The 24,956-nt window shown below is 44.9% G+C and overlaps 1 protein-coding gene across 1 annotated transcript in view; it reads right to left on the bottom strand.

Moving 5' to 3' along the window:
• NSG1 (neuronal vesicle trafficking associated 1) overlaps positions 1-19,033 on the bottom strand; it is a 117,883-nt gene extending 98,850 nt beyond the window's left edge. Inside the window, exons 1-2 of the mRNA XM_073574495.1 lie at positions 18,770-19,033; positions 18,238-18,388 (exon numbers count right to left, since the gene is read on the bottom strand). Of these exons, the coding sequence (XP_073430596.1) occupies positions 18,238-18,366 (129 nt within the window). The 5' untranslated portion in view covers positions 18,367-18,388; positions 18,770-19,033. The remainder of the gene's footprint in view (positions 1-18,237; positions 18,389-18,769) is intronic.
• Positions 19,034-24,956: the final 5,923 nt, after the last annotated feature.

Raw genomic sequence — 24,956 nt, 5'->3', positions numbered from 1 at the left:
CACACCCCTAGCCCTAACCCTAGCCCTAACCCTAGCCCTAATGGAAAAATGGAAATAAATACATTTTTTGAATTTTATTATTTTTCCCTAACTAAGGGGGTGATAACGGGGGGTTTGATTTACTATTTATGGCGGTTTTTATGTTTGGCAGCTGTCACACGCTAAAAGACGCTTTTTATTGTAAAAATAGTTTTTGCATCACCACATATTGAGAGCTATTATTTTTCCATATTTTGACCCACCGAGTCAAGTGAGGTCTTATTTTTTGCGGGACGAGTTGACGTTTTTAGTTGTTCCATGTTCGGGCATGTGACATTTTTTGATCGCTTTTTATTTCGCTTTTTGGGACGCAGAATTTACAAAAACCAGCGTTTCATGAATTTCTTTTCGGGGGTGCGTTTACGCCGTTCCACGTGCGATAAAATTGATAAAGCGGTTTTCTTCTTCGGGTCAGTACGATTACAACGATACCTCATTTATGTCGTTTTTTATGTTTTGGCGCTTTTATGCGATGAAAACAATTTTATATAAAAAATAATTATTTTTGCATCGCTTTATTCTGCGAGCTATAACTTTTTTATTTTGTCGCTGATGATGCTGTATGATGGCTCATTTTTTTGCGGGACAAGATGACGTTTTCAGCGGTACCATGGATATTTATATGCGTCTTTTTGATCGCGCGTTATTGCACTTTTTGTTCAGCGGTATGATAATAAATCATTATTTTTTGCTTCGTTTTTTATTTTTATTTTTTAAGGGGTTCGCTTAAGGGGTTAACTAATGGGATAGTTTTATAGGGCGGGTCATTACGGACACGGCGATACCAAATGTGTACTTTTATCGTTTTTTTTATTTCCAAAAAATGAATTTATTGGGGAATTTTTTTTTTTTTAAATTTATGTAGCGATTTTTTTAAATTATTTTTACACTTTTTTTTTTTTTTTAATTTTATTACAATGTCCCAGGGGGGACATAACTGTCATGTGACAGATCGCTGATCTGTCACATCACAGATCGTTGTGACAGATCAGCGATCTGTCACAGGCACTGCTGCAGGCTTCCTCATGCCTGTGCTCTGCGGGCAGTGAGGAAGCCAGCTTCCTGCAGGCCCCCGAAGGTCCCCGCCGCCATATTGGATCCGGGGACCTGCAGGAAAGGAGCCCCCCGATGCAGCGCTGCACATTGCGCTGCCGTGGGGGGCTCAGGGAAGCACAGAGGGAGCCCCCTCCCTGCCGATGCTTCCCTTTAACCCCCGGTACACCGCGATCGTGTTTGATCGCGGTGTACAAGGGGTTAACGTGTCGGGTGTCAGCTAGGATAATTAGCTGACACCCGGCCGCGATAAGCGGCGCTCACCACGTGGGCGTCGCTTATCGCTATGACGTAATATTCTGTCCATGGTAATTAGGGCCCAGGTCACATGGACGGAATATTACGTCCAATGAAGGAAAGGGGTTAATACCGGCTGCGGGGTTCGAGACTCAGGCTGAGGTGAGGCGCGAGATGACTTTCTCCGCTTCTTCTCCGAGGGATCGCTCTGCCTTGAGCGTTCGTTAGTACCCCTCCTAGAGCTGCTGCTTCTTCTGATGTTCTCAGTCCGTCCTGTGCTGCCACTTTTCCTTATGCTGCCCTGTGGGGATTTCCCTGGCTGCACCTCCTGGAGCAAAACTGGGTTGTTTGTCGACGACATGGCTGCGCACCGGTAGGCCTCTGGCCGGTGCTTTTATGCAGCTTTCCAGTTTCATCATTTCATTTTTTTTTTTACCACTGCGCATGCGCGGTCGTGCCTGGCGATACCGTGATGTTTCCCCCCTGCCCCGGAAGTTCCTCCTTCACTTCCGGGCCGCCTGGTCTCTGCATGCTGGCGCTAGCCTCCTTACCTCCTCTGGACGCCGCGCGTCACCTGACGTTACCCCTGCATTGACGAAGGGACATACCGCTGCTCACCATCTGGTATGCCCATTCTCCCCTTTAGCGCTCCAGGCACTTCTGTGTCCTGTGCGAGCTTAGGGATCCATTTTCCTTCCCTGGCCTCGCCTCTCCGTGTGTGGGGGGGTTCTCCCCGACGCAGTGCCGAGCTCAGTAATGCGGCTGAAAAGGAAAACTTCTGGTGCTGCTCCACTTCACCCCTATGTGAGCCAGGCAGCCTTCGCCACGGCCTCACCCGCATTACCAGCTGAGGGGGGATTCCCAGATCTGGATCCCCCGTCACTGCTTCCAGCTCTGGGGCCCCTGTTGCTCATATAGTGCCGCGGGCGGCTACCAGGCCAGGAATCCTTTTCTCTGTGGGTTCCTTCTAGGAACAGGAAATCAAACTGAGGGGGCGAGGGGCACCGCTCCATTTATCTCTCTGTAGGTTTCCTGTTCCTAGGGGCGGATCCTCTCTCTCAGTGTGTGCTGTCGTGGCGAAGAGAAAGCAGCAAATACAGTAAGAGACAATCCCAGTCTCTACCATCTTTCTCTATGACTTTTCTCAGCATGCTCTTCAGTGTCTTGTTAAACCTCTCAACAAGGCCATCTGACTGTGGATGGTACACTGAAGTCCTCAACTGGGAGATTTGCAAGACTCTGCACAATTCCCTCATCACCTTGCTCATAAAAGGTGTCCCCTGGTCGGTCAGGATCTCCTTCGGCAAACCCGTCCGGGAAAACACATGGACCAGCTCGCGAGCTATACTGTTCGCGGAGGAGTTTCTCAGAGGAATGGCCTCAGGATAGCGTGTGGCATAGTCCAGGATGACAAATATATACTGATGGCCCTGAGCTGATTTAACTAAGGAACCGACCAAGTCCATGGCAATTCTCTCAAAGGGCACCTCAATAATGGGCAGTGGCACAGGAGGGTTACGAAAATGAGATGTGGGGGCAGTTAACTGACATGTCGGGCAGGACTTGCAATAGTTTGCGAATTCCCGGTGACACCCAGGCCAATAGAACCTCTGTACAATCCGTTCCTGCGTTTTTTCCACCCCCAGGTGTCCCCCCCAAGATGTGTGAATGGGCCATGTCCAACACTTTCTGTCTATAGGGGCCTGGTACTATTAACTGCTCTACCACCTCCTCCCTTATTTTCGTGACCCGGTACAACAATTCCCCACTCAACATAAAATAGGGAAACCTTGTGTCTGCTCCCGGCTCTTGTGCAACCCCATTAATGACGGTGACATTGTTAAAGGCTTCCCTCAATGTCGGGTCCCTATGATGAGCAGTCCCAAAATTCTCCCCGGCCACCCCTAACTCTGGGAGGTCAGGGACAGGGGACCCTTCCTCTTCATCCCCAACAAGGACACATAAAGGAAACCCGTCTGCCTCTGGTGGTGGCGATACCTCATTGGGGTGGATTGGTTCCCTGCTCTTGCTAGCACACTCAGAACCTTTCACCCACAAATCCCAAAACAGACAGAAATCCCGGCCAATAATTATAGGATGCAACAAGTCTCAAACAACGCCAACTTCATGCGACTCGGTGCCATGCGCCGTTTCAATATTCACCCTAGCCATAGGGTAGTCCTTTGCATCGCAATGTATGCACCGAACGCCAATCTTTTTACCCGGGAGTATGTTGAGCGGAAAACTGGCCCTCACAAGGGTCACCAAGCTCCCGGAGTCTAGAAGCGCCATTGCTGCTCGCCTGTTCACCTTCACGGGACACGCTTGTGGCCCCTTGTTAGGTAGCGAGTTCACACTGCAAGCTGGATATGCATAGTGTGAACTACGGCATCCCATGCTGCAGTCCATCTGCTCGGTGGTCTGGGAACGACGGGCAGCTATATGTCCTGGCCTGTGACACTTCCAGCAAATAATATCACCCGAGGGGACCTTGGGCACCGCCTCCCCCGCCCCTTTTGACCTTGGACGCACCACCCCTTTTTGGGACTCCGCCCCCTGATGGGTCCCCCAATACGGAATGGGCTGCTTCCCCAAGGAACCTTCCATCCCCTGGTATCTCTCGACCAGCCCAACCAGTTCATTGGCATTTTGGGGATAACCCTGGGCCACCCAAGTCTGTAGGGGTCTCGGCAGAGAATGCACAAACCGATCCATGACCACTCGCTCTACCATCTGTGCCGGGGAAGATGACTCTGGCTGCAGCAAGGTGCAACAGGTCGAACATTTGGGAGCGCGGCGGTTTGTCCCGGTGATAGGCGCAGCGATGAACTCGCTGTGCCCTGGTAGTCATTGTTTCCCCCAAGCGTGCGAGAATTTCCGCTTTTAATTTGGGATACTCTCTGGGGTCTTGTACAGTCAGGTCAAAGTACACCTTCTGAGGCTCCCCCGTTAGGTATGGGGCCAGTACCTCTGCCCACCGCTCTGGCTGAAGTTTTTCCCTCTCAGCCACCCTCTCAAACACCGTCAGGAAGGCCTCCACATCAACCTCAGGGGTCATTTTTTGCAATGCACGTCTTACCGCCTTCGTGACGTGGGTGGCATCAGCCGGACCTGGGGTTGGGGCGTTCGTCCTGCCCTCCTGGATGGCGGTTGCCAGAAGCTGCATCAGTTGCCGTTGCTCCTGCTGGCTCTGCTGGAGCTGCTGTAAGAACAGCCTGTTGGCCTCCTGTTGCTGTGTCTGGGCCTGGACCAGGTGTTTCAGCAGGTCCTCCATTATTCCGGGTAGAGCTTGCTGCCTCGCTGAAAACTTTACCCAGGACATGCAGCAACGGTCTCACGTCTCTGCTGGGAACTCTGCCCGCACGTCTAGCACCAACTGTAGGGATTCTACTCGCTTAGGTGCGACGGGAGACAGTCAGGAGGCAGGTTCCCTTGAAGTTCATGCGGTTTATTACGTCATAAACCAAACAGCATGTCACCAAAATAAACAGCCTTCAGTTCAGGCGACAAAATAACATCAAAATGTCCTTTCCTTCAGGCTCAGTCCACGAGCCTCAGCGCACACAGGAGGTGTATACCCCCCTCACATACAGCTGCCTGGTTTATGAGCAGGCCACATTCTAAGGGTGTAGCCACACCCACGAACCCAGCAGCTGACTGGTCACATGACTGTGACCTCACCACAAGTCCTTCAAAATAATTATAGAGCAATATTTGTTATGCCTTACATTATGTAGACAAGCTATTTATGAGACACATATCTCCCATCGATTACACGACCCTTAGCCCTGCCACAATGTGTATGACAAGGATTCCAGGGATTCCAGTAATCAGATCCATACTGATCACACAAAAATAACATTATGCCATACACATTAGTGCAGAACTCCAATATCCATTGGTGACTCAGCAACAGTCTCTTCACTGAGGCTCCTGATTTTTCAACTTGCAATAAATTTAGGTATGGAGGATGAAGTGCTTTCACACTTTGTTATTGCACCCGTTGGTTGGTCCCGTCAGGGCTCACGTCCAAACCCCCAGCAAAATGGGGATGGACTTTTGCACCGACGAGACCATAGACTATAATGGTGCCAGTAGAGCGAACGGGTGCTCTGTCGTGCATCATTTTGGGGCATGTACACCTACTGGAGACAGACACTCAAACATGGTAGACTGCCTGGGTATCCTTCTCCAGTAGGCATACACGCCTGAAAACATGAACATGATTATCGTCAATTGCCCCGTTGGCACATACGCCAGAATCCCATCTTGCGGACATAAGCCCCGACAGGATCTGTGAACGGGTGCCAGAAAGAAGTGTGAAAGCACCGGACAATCCTGGATTCCTGGCTGTCTTCCAGAAGGTGGAAGGCAATAGAAGAACTATGAGAGCATGCTGCCTGGCTCATGCGTCTGGTCACTATGAGGTAGTTCTGTTTTGTAGCACTATAGTACCTGCAGTATGTGTTATAACGGAGTATTACCATACATTGTGTGGCATCGATGTGCCGGCACTATTTGGCTTCACTGTGAAGATTCTGCCATGAGCCCAACATTTTCGAAAAATTAAGGGGTGTTATTATGGGGATAGCTGGACCTGGGTAGTGTTTTTGCAAAGTTGAAAAGGTAAATAAGGGGTTGTGTTGTATATGGTGGCGTCTACATTTGATTCTAAATCCTCCCACTACAGCTGGGTGTCTGCTAGACCATTCTGTGAAATCTGATTTACAAGGTTTTTAAACAAATAATTTTCTTTTACTGGATAATATATGAACAATTCCATTGGAATATTATCCGGATGTTGACAATAGGCGGATATTCCAGTGCTAAAATGGATGTGTTCACATGTAAAACAACTAGCACAGATAGCTTTCCCCCTCCCTGGGTCCAGCACTGGATCTCCACTGTTGCTCCGGTCTCTGTGTTTTGGCTGCAGTGGTGACATTACGACTTCAACACTGCAGCCAGTCACTGAGCTCAGTGTCTCGTGCAGTCAATAACGGCAGAGCACAGTGATAGGCTGCAGTAGTGATATGCGCTGTAGTTGTGACTACATTGTCTAGTCTAAAGAACCATTTAGATGGGTCAGTAATCAGCAAACAAGAGTTTGCTTGTTCTTATCAGGCCCTATAAACAGGTTGCCATCATCCGGCAAATTAAAAAAATGTTCACTCATCGGGTTCAACAATTTTTAAGCGAGCATAAAAATTATCGTTTTCGGCAGCACATCATCCTGTGTAAACAGGTGGTATAGGGAATCTGCCAATCTAACCTGACAGTTTAAATGAACGCCCCCAAAGGCATGAACAAGGCCGGTCTTGATAAGGGGGCTTATTCGAGTCAGACGCTCATGATTCGTTAAAAGGTGCACATGAACCAGACGTGTGTGACAAGTGACGTGCGCCTCTGTGCATCTCACCACAAATCTTACTCCATTCAAGGACTGTTATTTTCTTATTTGTTGGGTAAGAAAAACTTGAAAAAAGCTTGCAGCACTGATGGTAAAAGCCACTTGACCGCAATGTCATGATCCAGACCGGGTATTGAGTCCTGTCCTCCCCTTTTTCCGGTCTGGTCATGCCAGGGGATAACTTTCTCAACCTCAGTCTGGTCTCAGGTTTGCTATTTATCTCTGCTGCATCCTGCAGACCATATCAGTTATAGTTTCTGCTTACGGCGTGTGTAGCTGATCCCGTTTGCCCTGATTTGTCCTGCTTGCTTGCTGAACTCGTGTCTGTTTATACCCTCGTCCCTTCCTGACTCAGTGTTTCCCTTTCGTGTATTGACTTCCTGGTTTTGACTTGGCTTGGACCCTGACTTGTTGTTTTGTCTCTTGTCTTTGGCATATCTGCTCCTGACCGGTACTGACCTATTTGGCTTGTTTGTGACTCTGTGTTTGCTTATTCCTTTTGTACTGCGCTATAGTCTTATATCGACCCAGCTTGTTTGACTATTCTGCTGCCACCTGGTGGTGGCCCCGCTGCTGCATTTCAGGTCTCACCTTGCTGTGTGCAGGCCTCCCTCCACTCTATTGCCTTCTAGTGGAGCTTGCATTTACCTGCATTGCAGCAGAATAGTCAAACAAGCTGGGTCGATATAAGACTGTAGCGCAGTAGAAAAGGAATAAGCAAACACAGAATCACAAACAAGCCAAATGGGTCAGTACCGGTCAGGAGCAGAAATGCCAAAGACAGGAGACAAAACAACAAGTCAGGGTCCAAGCCAAGTCAAAACCAAGGAGTCAATACACCAAAGGGAAACACTGAGTCGGGAAGGGAAGAGGGGATAAACAGACACGGGTTCAGTAAGCAAGCAATAGGACAAATCATGGCAAACGGGATTAGCTACACACGCCGTAAGCAGAAACTAACTGACATGGTCTGCAGGATGCAGCGGAGATAAATAGCAAACCTGAGACCAGACTGAGGCTGAGAAAGTTATCCCCTGGCATGACCAGACCGGAAAAAGAGGAGGACAGGACTCAAAACCCGGTCTGGATCATGACACGCAGCAGCCATTTTCTGGCTCCAATAGTGCTGTGACTGTCGGATAAAGCAGTGGCCTGCGCTGGATCCGTGGGGGCACTAGAAGGTAAGTATGCCTCTGATTATCAAGTATGCCTCTGATTATCACTTTTAATCAATCCATGATTGGTTAAAAATGATGGATTTTTAACCAATCTAGCCATATAAAAAATAGTTTAACTGTCGGACAACCTTTAAGAGAAGGGGATACACGCTCACATAAGAACAGTCCACAAGAAACGGCAAGAAGCTGCAAGATGAAGAGTGGCCCTGCTGTGATGTTGTGCAGGCAGAGCCCGAGGATAGAGGATATTATATAATCTGCTACTACTCTTTTATGTCATCTCGGCCTGTGCTTTTATATAAGAAACTGGGTAGGTTGCTAAATAAATGATGAGATCTTGCCATTGTCTATATATAGAGCATCAAGTGCATCTTGTAGAGGGGCGGGGAGCATACTCCTTCCCAGCGAGTCCACCTGGGGGTTTCACTACCTGCTAGTCTAAGCCTGACCATCTATGCGGAGTGTATGTCTAAAAGCCTAAATATTTCTTTAAATGTAGTTTGTAAGTATCAAGTTGGCTCAGTGGTTAGCACTGTAGCAACACTTCTATGTAGCTGTGTATCTATACATATTGGCTATTTATGCATTAAGCTTAATATTTATTGTTATACTTATGATCTTTACCGTTTGTCACACCTTTGGTTTACATCTGTAGCTTGTATATAGCATTTTGGGCCCGATTTACACAGTGCCTTGCGAAAGAATTTGGCCCCCTGGAACTTTTCAACCTTTTCCCACATAGCATGCTTCAAACATAAAAATACCAAATGTAAATTTTTTGGTGGTGCCTTTACGCCAAACATTTCGTTTGGCATTGTTGCCAAAACGTTCGATTTTAGTTTCATCTGACCAGAGCACCTTCTTCCACATGTTTGGTGTGTCTCCCATGTGGCTTGCTGCAAACTTTAAACTACACTTTTTATGGATATCTTTGAGAAAAGTCTTTCTTCTTGCCACTCTTCCATAAAGGCCAGATTTGTGCAGTGTACGACTGACTGTTGTCCTATGGACAGACTGTCCCACCTCAGCTGTAGATCTCAGCAGTTCATCCAGAGTGATCATGGGCCTCTTGGCTGCATCTCTGATCAGTTTTCTCCTTGTTTGAGATGAAAGTTGAGAGGGCTGGCCGGGTCTAGATTTGCAGTGGTATGATACTTCTTCCATTTCAATATGATCGCTTGCACAGTGCTCTTTGGGATGTTTAAAGTTTTGGAAATCATTTTGTATCCAAATCCAGCTTTAAACTTCTCCACAACAGTATCACGGACCTGCCTGTTGTGGTCCTTGGTCTTCATGATGCTCTCTGTGCATCAAACAGAACCCTGAGACTATCACAGAGCAGGTGCATTTATACGGAGACTTGATTACACACAGGTGGATTATATTTATCATCATTAGTCATTTAGGACAACATTGGATCATTCAGAGATCCACAATGAACTTCTGGAGTGAGTTTGCTGTACTGAAAGTAAAGGGGCCGAACACTTTAACATTGCACGCCTCATTTTTCAGTTTTTGAATTTCCACAAAAATTTAAAATAACCAATAAATTTCGTTCAACTGAACAATTGTGTTCCACTTGTTGATTCTTCACCAAAAATTTACATTTGGTATCTTTATGTTTGAAGCATGATATGTGGGAAAAGGTTGAAAAGTTCCAGGGGGCTGAATACTTTCGCAAGTCACTGTAATTGCACTTGCATCTTATTTTTGTACACTCTTTGGTGTTTTAAGCAAGTTTTTAATTTGTGCCAAATTCTTTTAATTTGTGCCCTTTTTGAAGACTAGTTTATATGTTTGCCTTTTTTTAATGTTCGTCAAAGTGGGCATAGTTTTTTTTTTTTTTTGTTTTTTTTTTTTTTTTAGAGGTTTGTGATAATTCATTCATTTTTGCACAAATCTACTGCACACCTTTTTGGAGTTATTTTTTTTTATACACTTGAAATTTTTAGCGCAAATATTGCAATATTTTAGAAGATCATGCAAGTTTTCGCTTTAAAAAATCAATGTAAAAATTGTTAAAAATGAGAGCATTGTTAATTTTACGCAAAATTTTTGAACCAAGGTCACCATTTTAAAGAATTTGGTACAAAAAAAGTCAACAAAAATAGAAAAGGGAGTTTTAAAAAAATTGCAGATGTTGAGTCAAGCGCTATGTGTATAAAGGCTGAATGTCGTCTCTTCTATATGTAGTTTCTATGAAGAATAACATATATACAGTAGCACAGCTAACGGGTGATAGAGGGTGCCGTCGCCCAGGGGCCCCGAGCGCTGAGGGGCCCACCTGGAGCTACGCTACCTTTAATTGTATCAACGTGTGCAGCGCACCAATACAGTTAAACTCTGAGACAAAGCAGGGAGACCTGTGGCGGCAGTTCAAGCGGCTGCTATGGGGCCCATGCGCCAGGGGACGCTGGCAACAAGCCCCCTGCCCATTATCGCAAGTTCAACTGTATCGGCATCTTGGATATTGATACAGTTTAAAGTAATGCTGAAAGATGGAAGCGTCCGGGGTCGCTTCCTCCCCCATCATTCTTCCACGGCATCTGATGTCTCGGTTCAGCTGGTGCGATTACATAACTACATGGCGCCTGCTGCACTGAGATGTGAGGTGCTTCACAGCGCTCGCTGCAGAGGACTAGGGGGAGTGCATTATACTGTATGGAGGCCTAAGGGGAGTGCATTATACTGTATGGAAGACTATGGGACGTGCATTATACTAAATGGAAGACATGGAGAGTGCATTATACTGTATGGAGGACTATGGGTAGTACATTATACTGTATGGAGGACTATGGGGAGTGCATTATGCTGTATGGAGGCCTAAGGGGAGTGCATTATACTGTATGGAAGACTATGGGGAGTTCATAATTTATGAGTGAAATGAAAGGGGAAGCTAGGACTCCAGTAGGAGGAAAATTAGAGGGCACACAGTTCCACACATGTCTGGAGTAATAGGGACACATACAGCAGCAGTGACTCAGTATTGGGGTATCAGCAGGATGAGGGGTTTGTGCAGGTGGGGGACAGATGGAGACGGTGCTAGAAATGTGAAAAGTCATATGTGTCTTTGTTGTAATTCAGACGAGTCCTGGCTGGAGAAGTTGTCGTGTCAGTCTGGGCCAGATGGAAAGACGGGAAAAGTGAACATCACCTGTAAGTCACCATCTATAACTGTGCTGTAATCTATTACATGATCTGCAGCATTGGTATCTACCACTATATGGTCACCATATGGCGGTAATATCAGTGATGGTCTTTGTATAGGGTTTTTTTTTAGTAACAGCGCGGTCTTCTGCTGAGGTTCTCCTACATCCAATATTAGGGTCCACCATAGTTGTAATCAGGGTTACCTGGTTAGGGGGCCCACTCAGAAGTTTTGCCCCCCTCCCTTGAACTTAACCCCTTGCTACGCCTCTGTGTATATGTAACTTACATGTAACATTATTTTACATGCAGTTTGTATGTAGCCCCACCTATACATCTGAAGCTGTATACCAGCTCCTATTTTGGAGACAGCAGGTCTTCATTTCTGAACAGTGCCGTGCAGATTTGGGCACAAAATATGTTCCTTTTATGCAGCAATTTGTCATATGACAGCACTGAAGTGCAGGTACTGAGTAGTAATCTAGGTCTGTATATAAGGAGCAGTCATAGTACAGGGGACCAGGCTGACTGCCATTATTAATTTCACTCAATTAGCTTGGTTAAGATAAATTAGAGCGAAGGCGACAATTAATTAAACAGCCCAGTCCTTTACTATGTGTGTGCCCATCCCTCAAAAGCGCTGAAACAATGGGCCCTACTGAAGAAGAAAGCGGTCTAAAAGATATAATGACTTTGTTGACCATATCAACTAATCACAGCGCAGCTTTCATTTTCTCAGAGCAGTTTATCAAACGAAAGCTAAGCTGTGATTGGTTGCTATGGGTAACAAAGACAAGATGACACCCAAACGTTTAATATGCAGCTTATAATGGTGAAAATCTTATTTTTGACAATAATAAATGAAAACCATGATATAACTTTGAGATAGGAGCCCAATCTCTGGGACTATCACCTCGCAGGAGTCTTGGACACCTGTTCTCTGAGTCACATAGATTGCAGTGCCTCAAAAGTTAGGCCGCATTCATTTTTTTACCATAATAAATGGAATGTTTTTCATTTGTCTGCTCGATCTGACTTTCAGCCGTTTTTTTTATGTCCATGTTCATTTTTACTATCAGTAGAACATTTGTTTTTTCTTGTATGAATAAAACATAGAAAAAAAAGATTCAGGTTTCCAAAGCTTCCATAGAAAAGCAGACGACACTAAGAAAATGATTAATATCCGGCATTTTGAGGGGAAAAAAAACATCCCCATAGACTAAATAGGGTGCAGGTTTTATCCCTTTAAGCCTTGTTCACACACGTAGCGGAAATGCTGCATTTTTTTATGTTTCTTTTCATCAGCATGTTTTCTATATTATATTTTCATAATATGTATTAACAATTTTTTCTGATTATTGCATTTTTTGCTGCATTTTTTGTTATGCATTTTACCCTTTAATAAATGTGGTTTTGGTGCAGGTTTGAAGAGCGTTTTTTTCATGCCTTTTTCTACCTTTGATTCTGCACTTAAAGGGCCTGTCACACTAAGCGATATCGCTAGCAATATCGCTATAACGTCACTGGTTTTTGTGACGTCATAGCGATATCGCTGTGTCTGATACTTACCTCCGAGCGCTCCCCCGCTGGTTATCGCTGATCGCGCAAGAACGTCCTGGGCCGTTTCTCGTCGTTGGCTTCCTGCGGCGCTTCCTGTGGAGAGACGAGCGACGTGTGGACGCGTGCGGGAGGACGCAGGATCGCCGCGTCTGACAGGTAAGTAGCGACCCCCGACCCCTGCGATGTCGCTGGTGAGATCTGCCTGTGTGGCAGCTCACTAGCGACCACTTAGCAATGCACCAGCGATCCTGACCGCGTCATATCGCTGGTCGGGATCGCTGGTGCATCGCTAAGTGTGACAGTACCCTTAGAAAGCAACTGTGTTTCTTTGATGAGAAAATGAAAAAAAAAGGAAAATGGGGTTAAAAGATATCATGTGCTCAAACCCTTTAAAGGAAATTTCCGGTTTTGGAAAACCCCTGTTCCCCAACTGCAGTTTGTTTTTAAAAAATAAACAATCTGTGCTGTACTCTCCCCTCCATTGTCCAGCACTAAGCTGCCATCACTGCTCTCAGTGGCTATTATTGTCTCCAGCATTGACGTCACATCGACGGCACTGCAGCCAATAACTGAACTCAGTGGCAACACAAGCAGACGACATGAGCTGCTTAGAACTGCTGAGCTTGTAGATTCGCTACAGCACTGTCAACGTGATGTCAGCACTGCAGACAATAACAGACACAGAGAGAACAATGGTGGAGACTGAGCGCTGGACCTGAGGAGGGTGAGTACTGGGGGAGTGGGGTTTTCCAAAACAGGAAAACTTGTTTACCATACTGTTAATCCTAAATCTCACATTTCACAAATATAATGCTTGAACTAAAGGTACTGACAGAGCAAAAGAAGAGAAGGAGGTGGCATCAACTAGCTGAGTGATCATTATTGGTTCAGCAGTGGGTGCCATTAGTTTAGAAATTGAAAATTTGATGCACGATATCTTGGAAACTGGAGTGCAATATTAAGAGCACAAGGCAAGGACTTAAACTAATTAGACTCTATTAAAGAACCAATAGTAGTGCCCATGCCCGCATATCTGGGCGATATCTGGGGGATTTATACATTTTTATAAATACATTAGACCTCTATGGAGCAAGGACGTAACGATCGTGGTCACAGAGTGTTAGAGTCAGGTTCCTGCGTCTGCTCTGCAGGAATCCAGACCCTTACATTCTGCGGTCTCTTGCTCTTTATCTACCGCAGAGGAGATTGCCTTGCAGCAAATCTCTCCAGGGGCTAAGTCCCTCTGTCCTCCTACTGAGCATGCTCATGAGACGGTTTCCCATTGGAGATCGGGAGTCATGTGCTCAGGTCCTGCTCCAGATCTCATTGGTCCATCTCGGAGATCTGGAAGCTTCCGGAAGGTCCCGGCTGCTATAAAAAGCGCTATGCGCTAGTATAGACTATACTGCTATGTGTGAATGGTGACGGATGTATGATTCTGGTGACTGACTTATTATGAAACCCCTTCCCTCTGATATTACGCATGTGGTTAGGCAATTAGTTCAGTAGTCTGCGCCAGTCTGTGTAGGCCACTGTGCACACCGCACCTCTGTGCTAGCATCTGACATAGCACCTCCTTTGAGGCTTTGCCGTCCAGCGGTAGTGACCTGCGCCGCGCTGCAGTTGCAGCCCTTCTTGGCGTTCGCAGTAGCGATGCCGCACACACGGTAGGTCTAGACGGACGCAGCCCCACTGTCTTAGTTCCTGCTCCTGTGACCTTATACCGTGTGCGCATTTACCTGAGGCCCGTGACTCTATCAGGCTCAGCCTTTTTGTATGTTTTTGTTGCGGCGCCTGTGTGTGTGAACAGAGCCCGCTCTGCGCACTTCGGGTGAAGTTGAACCCGTGCGCATTATATCGCCATATTGCTCGTCTGCCATTACTCCGCAGCGGTTGTAACACCTACTGCACAGTGGACCCCGAGCGGCGAACGCACTTTATTATTATTTTTATATAGTGCGTTCCGCCGTTCCTAACACAGAGCGTGTGACTGTGATTGGGCTTGAGTGAGAGGGGGCCTGCCGATCCCACTGACTATTTCACTTGGATGTGCATTCGAGGATGCAGATTCAGCTGAAGTGTATTGAGGTGCAGAGACCTACCGGGTCCCTGCACCGCAATTCATGCCGCTGGTTAATCAGAGACCGGCTGCGGACTTCAGTGTGTCAGTCACAGGCACCGCATATTACATATAACAGGAAGGGGCCCTTCTCCACACTTATTCGCTCCTTACCCATCTGCCTCCAAGACTTCTCCCGAATAGCCCCCATCCTCTGGAATTCTTTGCCCCAACACGTCCGGCTATCAACCACACTCAGATCCTTCAGACGGAACCTGAAAAGCCACCTCTTCAGGAAAGCCTACAGCCTGCAATGATCCCCGCTGCCCCCTCACCATCACTGGAGCTGCTGCAACCCCCCAGCCTACTGTCTCCTTCCCCACCATCCTGTAGCATGTAGTCCTCTCTCCCTTCTATATCAGTCTGTGATTGTTAGTTTGTTTACTGTAAGTGATATCTGTAATTTGTACGTAACCTCTTCTCATGTACAGCACCATGGAATCAATGGCGCTATATAAACTATATAAATAAATATTAATAATAATTATACAATAAAGGTGGCCAGGATGAGAAAATTATACCAGGAAGAGCCAATCCAATGATGTTGGGCATTATTACTGGAAGGGGTTGTGGATGGGGAACATTGTTACTGGAAGTGGAACAGGATTGGGGACATTATTACAGGAAGGGAACCAGGATGGGTGATATTATAAAATAAAGGTGGCCAGGATGAGGACATTACACCAGGAAGAGGCAAGGATGCTGGACATAATTACTGGAAGGGGTCCAGGATGGGGAACATTGTTACTGGAAAGGGAACAGGATGGGAGACATTATTACTGGAAGGGGCACAGGATGGGAGACATTAGTACACTATGAGGGGGGAGCAACATGTATGTCTTTATAGAATTTAGAACGCTATAAGGGTTAATACATGTGACCACTATGTAGATGGAGGCCAAGGTCCAAATTTTACACTAGGGCCTATCAGACTTTAGTTCACTGCTATGGAGGCTCTGTAGACTTCATAGAAGCAGGTCCCTTGCTTGGGACCACCGTCTCCGAGCCATAGAGGAAAGCCTAACATAAAAGGTGTCCCTTGTTTTGATAGACCTGGACCATCCTGGTATGGCATAGTTGGCCATTCATTTCAACAATTGCCATCAGTCACAACTGATCGCCGGAAGCTTTCACATCTGCGGACCTGCATCGATCATCTGATCGGCAGGTCAATATCTTCTTAGAAAGAGGTAGTTCTTGTGAGACGAGCCCCTTAAGGATCTCAACCAATAGATTGCAGCTCGCGTCTACACTCATACTCTGAACACATTGCACTAAAAAGTTTCCATTAAAAATATAATATTTCTTAGAAATAACAGGTCGTTGTCGTCATCATCGTCATCTGTACAGCAGAATTTCCTTTACCACCATGATTCACTGAATTCAACAGATGTAGCAGAGCTCATGTTGTCAATGCAGCAGAGCCACGTCTGTTTTTATGGTGAGCGCACTGTGGGTTTACATAGGACTGCTGGTTAAAATGCACTATGTAATCGCAGCTCTGTGACATCTGTAGCCGGACTTTATCTATAAATGGATGATCGGCGATGATGAGACCACTGGGTGACATCACCAGCTTTATAAATAAGGAAGCCGGACGGCCAGTACTGCATTCCAGCTGCAATATTCCGAAGATTATATATTATTAATATTATTATCATGGTGCAGTAGAGACACATACGAGCCAGGACTGATGATGGACACTATATCACAGGGGCAATAATCCCAAATATATAGGAATATATATAGGAAATAGATAGGAATTTCGCTAATTAACACCTTCGAGGGCCAAAGCCTGAATTTGGCTTCTAGAATAATATACCTAGAAAACTAATCACGTACAATCACGTACACCTACAAAAATCAAGGACGCCACCTGTAATTGTAAAATAGTCAATTTTATTATTCAATTAGTCATAATAAATGATAAAAGATTCTAAAGGAATGCGAATCAACACAAAAAAAAAATTGCTGCGCTTTCACTGTCCTCATGAGTAGCACTCCTTTTACATTTTTATCTGTAGTTTTATAACTAATGTCATTATAAAATGTACTATTTTATAATATTTTTTTTGTGTTCCAGTCATTTAAGCCAATGGAATGAATTTTGGCTGATAACAGAGAACAACAGATTGTATTCACCTACACAGCAAATGTAAAGAAAGTATAAAGGTTAAAAACAAGATGAGAAATATGGCAAACACCTATAAAAAATATTAATTTAAAAAATAAATAAAAAATATGTATTTTTTTGATTTTTTAAATTAATTATACAAATATTAATCATATATATAAATATTTTTATACTAATATGTTTACTATTAATGCAAAAATAAATACTAATATTTGAAAAAAATATTATTTTTATATATTATATATGTATAATATTTTAAACATTTTTATTTAAAAAATAAAATATATTTACCGGTATGTTTTAATGTATTCTAAAAAATATTAATATTATTTTTTTATGTATTATATATAATATTTTAAGATTAATATTATTTTATTAATTACAGAAATAAATATATTTGATTTTTTTTCTTAAAACACCAAACATTTGCATAATAAGAATAATAAGTGCATAAACTATTAAAATTAAAGAAATGTGACCCCCCCCCACCTCCCACAATTCCAGGCACTGCGGCACTCCCCAACCTGGGTGACATAATACTAATTAGTAGCATCCAAACATGACTGCAATGACAGGACCACGGTAATCAATCACACCAGCATAGTAAAAAGAAGAAAGGAGAATATAACATTGCAAAACAAAGCAGATGTATGTCATTCAGGGTCTGTGTAAAGCTGGATATTAACCCTATAAACAATGGTTTCCGCTCATAAATTGATACCAAGGCGTATGAGTGTAACCTCAGATCTGAAGATTAGGTAACATGTATGGAGATCATTTATTATAAGAGATGTTGTATCTAATAGCATGATGCAAGATGAAACAATACTGGAAGAAGATGTAAAGGCTTTTCTTGTATTTTTTGCAAGAATTTTTTAAAGGTATTTTTGCACTGTTTATTTTTTCTCCCCTATAGGATTATATAGATTAAAAAGCACTCTTTACCTAGAGTTTTCGAATTTGGAAAAATTGGTAAAAACTAAGCCACAAAAGCAACAAAGAAAGCACAACATTTGTCCTGTGATTTGTATTTTTTCTATTGACTTTGAGCAAACATTTGTCTGACGTAGATTTCAAAAATAAAATCAAAAATAAAAGCTACCCAATGTACGAAATGAACTTAATGCCAATCTACCACCCCAACCGGGTGCCCATTGTCTACCAGACCAAGTATAATGAGGATGGAGGAGCTGCACCTGCTGGAGCCCACCTTTCTGTCTTGCCCCCTCCTTCTGTACGTACCTTGTCTGGAGGACCCCAACCGGGTGCCCATTGTCTACCAGACCAAGTATAATGAGGATGGAGGAGCTGCACCTGCTGGAGCCCACCTTTCTGTCTTGCCCCCTCCTTCTGTACGTACCTTGTCTGGAGGTGGGAACTGCAGCTGATTGACATCCAGAGGGGTCATCAATGGGATGGTGTCGAATCCATCTTCACAGATCGGAGGCTTTGTCCCCTTCTCGGTAAAATTATTGCCCAGCTTCACCATTCTGTTGAACTATTCGGTGCCCCTACAAAGCAAATCAAAGCGTAAACGTCTCAGCAAAAGGCGACGCCACCGGGGATGGGTACAATGAATTACAGTAACGAGGAGCCCCCAGATGCTGAACAAAAGGAGTAACTCAAAAGAAAAAAAAGCGAGGGAACGGAGAGGAGGGGGGGCAATCTTTTTCCAAAATATTCTGGGAGGATAAAGGATAACGTTGCCCCCTTTGGCTGCTGCGCAAGGCGTAATCCCACCCTGACCATCATCTAACATCACGAAATAATGCAGATTGCTACTGTTTAATAATGCAAAAGCTTTTTTATCACAGGACAGATTGCAACTGATGACCTACAAGATATCGTCTATTGATTACACGGATAAAAATAAAAAAAGATTCTTTACTCACCGGGAGAGGATGGGATGCGATACCTGCTGGTCACCTTCTTCTTTATCTGTAGGGTGGGCTGTAGCAGTGGGGGCTTTTCTAGGTTGCTCTACAGCTTATTGAGGGTCTTTGTGTGGACAGCTGCAGATGAGAGCAGGAGGCAGGGTGCTGCTGGGCTTGACACTTACTGATAGCTAGATTTGCATGGACCCATGGGTTTGCAGCTTAGAGGCTGCCGCTGAATCCAACACAAAGAAGCCCCCTGGAGGCCACCATCAACTCCTCCTCTCCTCCTCCTCCCATCCCTCCCTTGTAACTGGTGCAAACCATCGTCCCATCCCCATCACGAGCACCTTCTACCCAGGTCGTGCCTGAGCTCTGGGTTTTAATATTGTGGAATAATCAATTGCGGTTAACTCTTTCAGGACTGCTGGGGTCGAGGCAAAAAAGGGTTGTCGTACGAGGAGGTGGTGTGAAATCGATAGGTCCCTATGAGACGTAGAGTAAATGGACGTCGTGAAGTAATCCGATTGTTTTGTGCACACCTCATCGTTTGCTGTTCCTCTGACTTATTCCCTATGCGGCTATGTATAAAATTGGAGGCACACGAAGCTACAGTATGGGACTATATACAGGTCCATGATGCCGCCAAGGGCATGAGACCTTAGGATCAAGTCACTGGTGGCTACAGGCAGGAAAGCGCCTCTGGGCAAGAACAATATGTGGGCCCTCATGAAAATGCAAAATTACACCTGATTTGGAGGTGAAAATGGGCCCCGTCACCTCTTGGGCCCAGGTTTCACCAATGATATGTCCGCCCCTGGGTCAAGGCATAGTACTAGGCAGAAATCCGTTTGCACACAAAAGGATTTAGTCCATCAGGTGAATGGTGTGATATATATTATAAAAGAAATACATGCACAGACATTTAAAGGGGTATTCCTACCTATACATTCAAGGTATGTTGCTAAGACATGCCATTAACTTATGATCGGTGAATGAAGAGGCCGCAGGGCTGATTCAGCATTGCATCCCCATCATTGTGTTTCCCTGCACAGCAGCGCCTTCCAGCTTTCTACAGTTCATAGGAAATACAGCACAGCTCTATTAAATTAATGGAGCTGGTTGAAGTTTCCCACACAGCAAGGTTGCTGGGAGTGCCACCGTACAGGGACACAATAAAATAATAATTAATAATAATAATAAAAATCAACGCAATGCAAGAGCAGCACTCTGCCCCCTTTGTTTTCAGGACTGTTAAAGCTCCAGTGGTCAGTTGTAATGAAAACAAATACCTTGATCCAGAATCAAACCAGTAGAATGACGGACACCACAGGAGCTTGAAGGACTGCATTCAATTACAAAGGGTTCATGGGTTTCCACCAAGGTGTTTGTTGTTTTTAAATAGTCACAGTCATTTGAAGAAACTTCATAAATCAATTGAAGAGATAATAAGGAACTTTTGATATCTTAAAAGAGAATTCTTCTTTCTCCACTTATGAGCCACTTCTCCACCCTGCCTCTTAAACTCGTCAGTCACTCAGAAAAACGAGCTTAAACGGAATCTGTCACCTCATTTTTGGCCTATGAGATGCGGCCACCGCCATGAGGGGCTTATCTACAGCATTCTGTTATGCTGTAGATAAGGCCCCGATGTAACCTGAAAGATAAGAAAAGCGAGTTATATTATACTCACCCGGGGGTCCGGTCCGATGAGTGTCGCGGTCCGGTGCCTCCCATCTTCATGCGATTAAGTCCTCCTTCTTACTTCTGCCGCTGCTCTTGCGCAGGCGTACTATATCTGCCCTGTTGAAGGCAGAGCAGAGTACTGCAGTGCGCAGGCGCTGGGAAAGGTCAGAGAGGTCCGGCGCCTGCACACTGCAGTACTTCACTCTGCCCTCATCAGGGCAGATAAAGTATGCCTGCGCAGGAGCCGCTGCAGAAGTTATAAGGAGGACATCATCACATGAAGATGGAAGGCGCTGCACCGGACCGTGATACCCATCGAACCGGACCGCTCCCAGGTGAGTATAATCAAACTTGTTTTTCTTATCTTTCAGGTTACATAGGCGGTAGCCGCATCTCATAGGCCAAAAATAAGGTGACAGATCCCCTTTAAATCCATCTAGGTCAAAGCCAAGAGTGGACACAGGGCCAGCTCCAGGTTTTTGTGGGCCCCGGTCAAAAGAGTGTCATTGGCCCCTTTAACACATATCACAATTCATGATGCACAGATAAGGCAGAGAAATATAAGTATAGTACGATGCCAAAGATTTCACTTCTTACATTACATGAGTTATATCTATTGTAAATTCTACAATAGGTCAGAAACCGGACAGAATAGTCCTCCAATACAGTATTATGGGCACTACATTGTCCTCCACACAGAATAATGAGCCCCAGATATTGCTCAATACAGTAAATGATGGGCCACATATAATGCTCCCAACCAGAATAGGCGCCATATAATGTGCCATATATAATGATGCTCTATATATAATTGGACCTAAAAGATGCTCCATATATAATGGGTCCCATAAAATGCTCCATATGTAATGGGTCTCATATTCTGCTCCAAACATTAAAAAAAATGAAATGCTTGCCGCCTCTCGTCGCTGGCCGCTGCTCTGCTCCGTACTTCTCAGCGATGCCATCTTCTAGCTCTCTGCACTGTGACTGCTCAGGCAGAGGGTGTGCACTAGTCACGTTATTTCGCCCTCTGACCTGAATGTCACAGTCATGATACGCGCAAGACGCTGCAGCGGTGGAGCATAGAAAAGTGAGTATTGCAAGTACCGGGGCCCTGGGCAAGCGGGTGGGAGGCCCATGACCCCGACGAGTTGTCCGTCCTCGCCTACTCAGGGCCCTGGCACTTGCCCGAGTGCGCTGACAGTGTGTGGACATACTATTGGTGCAACCTGTACAGCTGCACAGGGGCTTAAGAGGTCAGGAGGCCCATTTGCACCTCCAAAACAGGGGTAAATGTGCATTATGTTGAGCTACTGGACTAGAAATAGCCATACACTGTTCTTGCACAGGGGCACTGTTCTGTCTGAATCAGCTAGTGGTTAAAGCAAGACAGACTCTCAGCAAAGTGAGGTGTTGGGTTACTCCTTCTATTATACTGTATGGAGCGAAGTGAGGAGAAGAACTGAGGAGCATTCAACAGAGTGAGACACAGGTAGATAGTGCTGCAGCTTCAATAAACTGTTTTTCCTCAGTCCAGAGCTGGATTCACAGGCACACTGCTCAGTAGTGATGTATAATGTTGTCCATGCCGCTACTGCTGCTTCTGAACTTGTGCTACACAGAATAAGAAGCGCAGGAATCCTTCCTCTCTCTGTGCCCACTGTGTATGAGAGACATCACAGCAGCTAGCTAAAACCTACTAGCTCAGAGACAACTGAACATTACAAATAAAGCATGTAGGGGGAAAACTGATGGAAAATGCAGGATACGAGTCTTACAATGGCCATAAATATTTATTCGACACTTCAGCTTTTTCTGAAAAGTCACCTGAAATAACAGGTATGCTCCTTACAGCACAATTTTTCTCATTAAATATAACAGAATCTGCTATGGGGCTCTAAACATAGCCGAAAATACAGAAAGTCATTCAAATTACTCATTATAGAGTCTCCCAGATATCCTTATGTATTTATTTGGGCATTGATGCAAGGATAACTTCTGGCTCCTATGCAGTGTGGGACCAAGAATGCAACAGGTTGCAATTTAGTGTGCTCGGCGCAGCGTCAAAAGGACGCATGCGCCGCCAAACGCATACCTGCACACGGCCTGCGTCCCCAGTGCTAAAGATAGGGGACGCAGGACGCATGCAGCGTCATGCGCCCGTAGGTGGAGCTACTGGCGGAGGCACGGCAGGGGGCGGGGCTTAGCGGCGGCCATGCGCAGGCCGACGCTGCGGCCTTAAACGCAAATGTGAAACCACCCTTAGACATGCTAGTTACCCGATGCAGGGGTTGCCATTGACCCTTGGGCTCTGGAACCTATCCATATGAAAAACACTATTCCCATTAAAGACTTTTGAGTGTGGATCCCTGATAGAGATTTTGCATTGAGGTCTAAAAGCTTCAAGTTCAGCCACTGCTAGTTCCTGCACGATATAAGAGCCAGAAATCATCATTTTACTACAAAGCACAAAGACATAAAGTCATACCCTATAGAGAAAGGTGCAGGTTTAACAAATCTGTAAACTGACCTTCCGTCTGACTGCCGCAATGCACTGGGAATTACATAATACTTTCCTATCAGCTGCAGCGTTGTGCTCCCACAACCATTGCAAAGCGTTGCATGACGTGTAGCCATACTGTGCAATGACACATAGGATCAGTTTGTTGGCTCTTCTGGGATTTGTTGCTGTGCATTGCTGCCACAATAGTAGTCACCCATGTGAGCTTAGCATTATGGAGGATGGGTTACCGGCCAAGTAACTGTGTCATTTATAAAAAGGTTTGTTGTCTACATGAACTTCAGAGTCATGACAGCAAACAATCACATGTAGTTGTAGTTTTCTTATATGCACCATTGTTTCTGATTTACAGAACACATTTATAGTCTGCAAGCCAGAAGCAAAGGTGAGTATAAAAAAAAATATATGTGCACGTTTGCCATCATGACTATGAAGTCCATGGAGAAATTTGTCTTTTTACGAACAACACAAAGATGGCTCTTGGCCATAAACCCATCCTCCACAGCTCATTGGGTGACTATTATTTTAGCAGCAAAGCCCAGCAATAAACCCAGAAGTACCAACAAATTCATGCCATGTGTCACTGTACAGTATGGCTACCTGTTGTGCAATGCTGTGTAATGGCTGCAGGAGCACAACACCTACTAGCTCAGAGATAAGAGCTCAGAGGTGAGCAGGATTGGACTGGCCCTGTGGAGAACAGAAGAATCCTCAGGTAGGCTGCTCACAGGAGAACTGGTGAATCCTCTGGTAGAACGACCACAGGAGAGCAGGAAAATCGTCATGTAGGCCGCCCACAGGAGAACAGGAGAATCCTCCAGTAGGCCACCCACAGGAGAACTGGAGAATCCTCCAGTAGGCCACCCACAGGAGAACTGGAGAATCCTCTGGTAGGGTGCCTACAGGATAACTGGAGAATCCTCCGGTAGGCTGCCCACAGGAGAACTGGAGAATCCTCTGGTAGGGCGCCTACAAGAGAATTGGAGAATCCTCCGGTAGGCTGCCTACAGAACTGGAGAATCCTCCGGTAGACTGCCCACAGGAGAACTGGAAAATCCTCCGGTAGGCCGCCCACAGGAGAACTGGAGAATCCTCTGGTAGGCCGCCCACAGGAGAACTGGAAAATCCTCCGGTAGGCCTCTGTGAAGAAAGGCTAATGAGTAGTGCAGAAAAAAGTATCATCTTATTGTTCATTTAGCAAGCTAGCCAAATTAATAATACACACAAGCAAAAGTAAATTTGTTTACTAAGGTCAGGTTATTTTTGCAAGTAGCTGAACAGTGGGCCCCAAGAATCACTGTTACTCATGGGACTTTGTCAATCCAGTCCAACAATGGAGGTGAGTATAATACTCTGGTCCAGTGCAATGTGGCAGTCATACAAAAAGCAAAACTTTAAATATTATATGTAATGACATAAGATTGTATAATTCTAAAAGTATATAGTCCTATACCACAGCCACTGACATAGAATATTTTATTTGATATATTGTGCATGAGCAAAGTGATAAAATACCAAATAATAACATAAAGTTTGTCAATAATAAGAATAAAACTAAAATAGTGGTTTCCAACTGGGTCATCGTCCATGAAGTCCAATTTGGCCAAGACAGCGACAGATGGTGTGACCTGACACTGGTGTGACTTGACCTTGGAGTTTATTCTCTAATCTCTTTGTAAGTTTTTCTGGGCTCTTTTGTTACCATTCATATTATCAGTCTCTGCAATTTGTCATCAATTTTCCTCTTGCTGTCACATCCAGGGAGGCTGGTCACAGTCCCAGAGACGTTAAACTTGTGAATTATATGTGCAACTGTATATTTATGGAAAAAAAACAAATTTGGTGAAAATTCTAAAAATTTTGCAATTTTCAAACTTTTAATTTTTATTCCCTTAAATCAGAGAGATATGTCACACAAAATAGTTCATAACATTTTCCACATGTCTACTTTACATCAGCACAATTTTTTAAACATAATTTTTTTTGTTAGGAAGTTAT

The sequence above is a fragment of the Dendrobates tinctorius genome, unplaced genomic scaffold, assembly GCF_039654945.1.
Source record: "Dendrobates tinctorius isolate UK_male_01 unplaced genomic scaffold, ASM3965494v1 ptg000039l, whole genome shotgun sequence".
NCBI classification, from domain to species: Eukaryota; Metazoa; Chordata; class Amphibia; order Anura; family Dendrobatidae; genus Dendrobates; species Dendrobates tinctorius.
The sequence above is the reverse complement of the archived record's forward strand: the minus strand, read 5'-3'. Positions and strand labels throughout refer to the sequence as shown.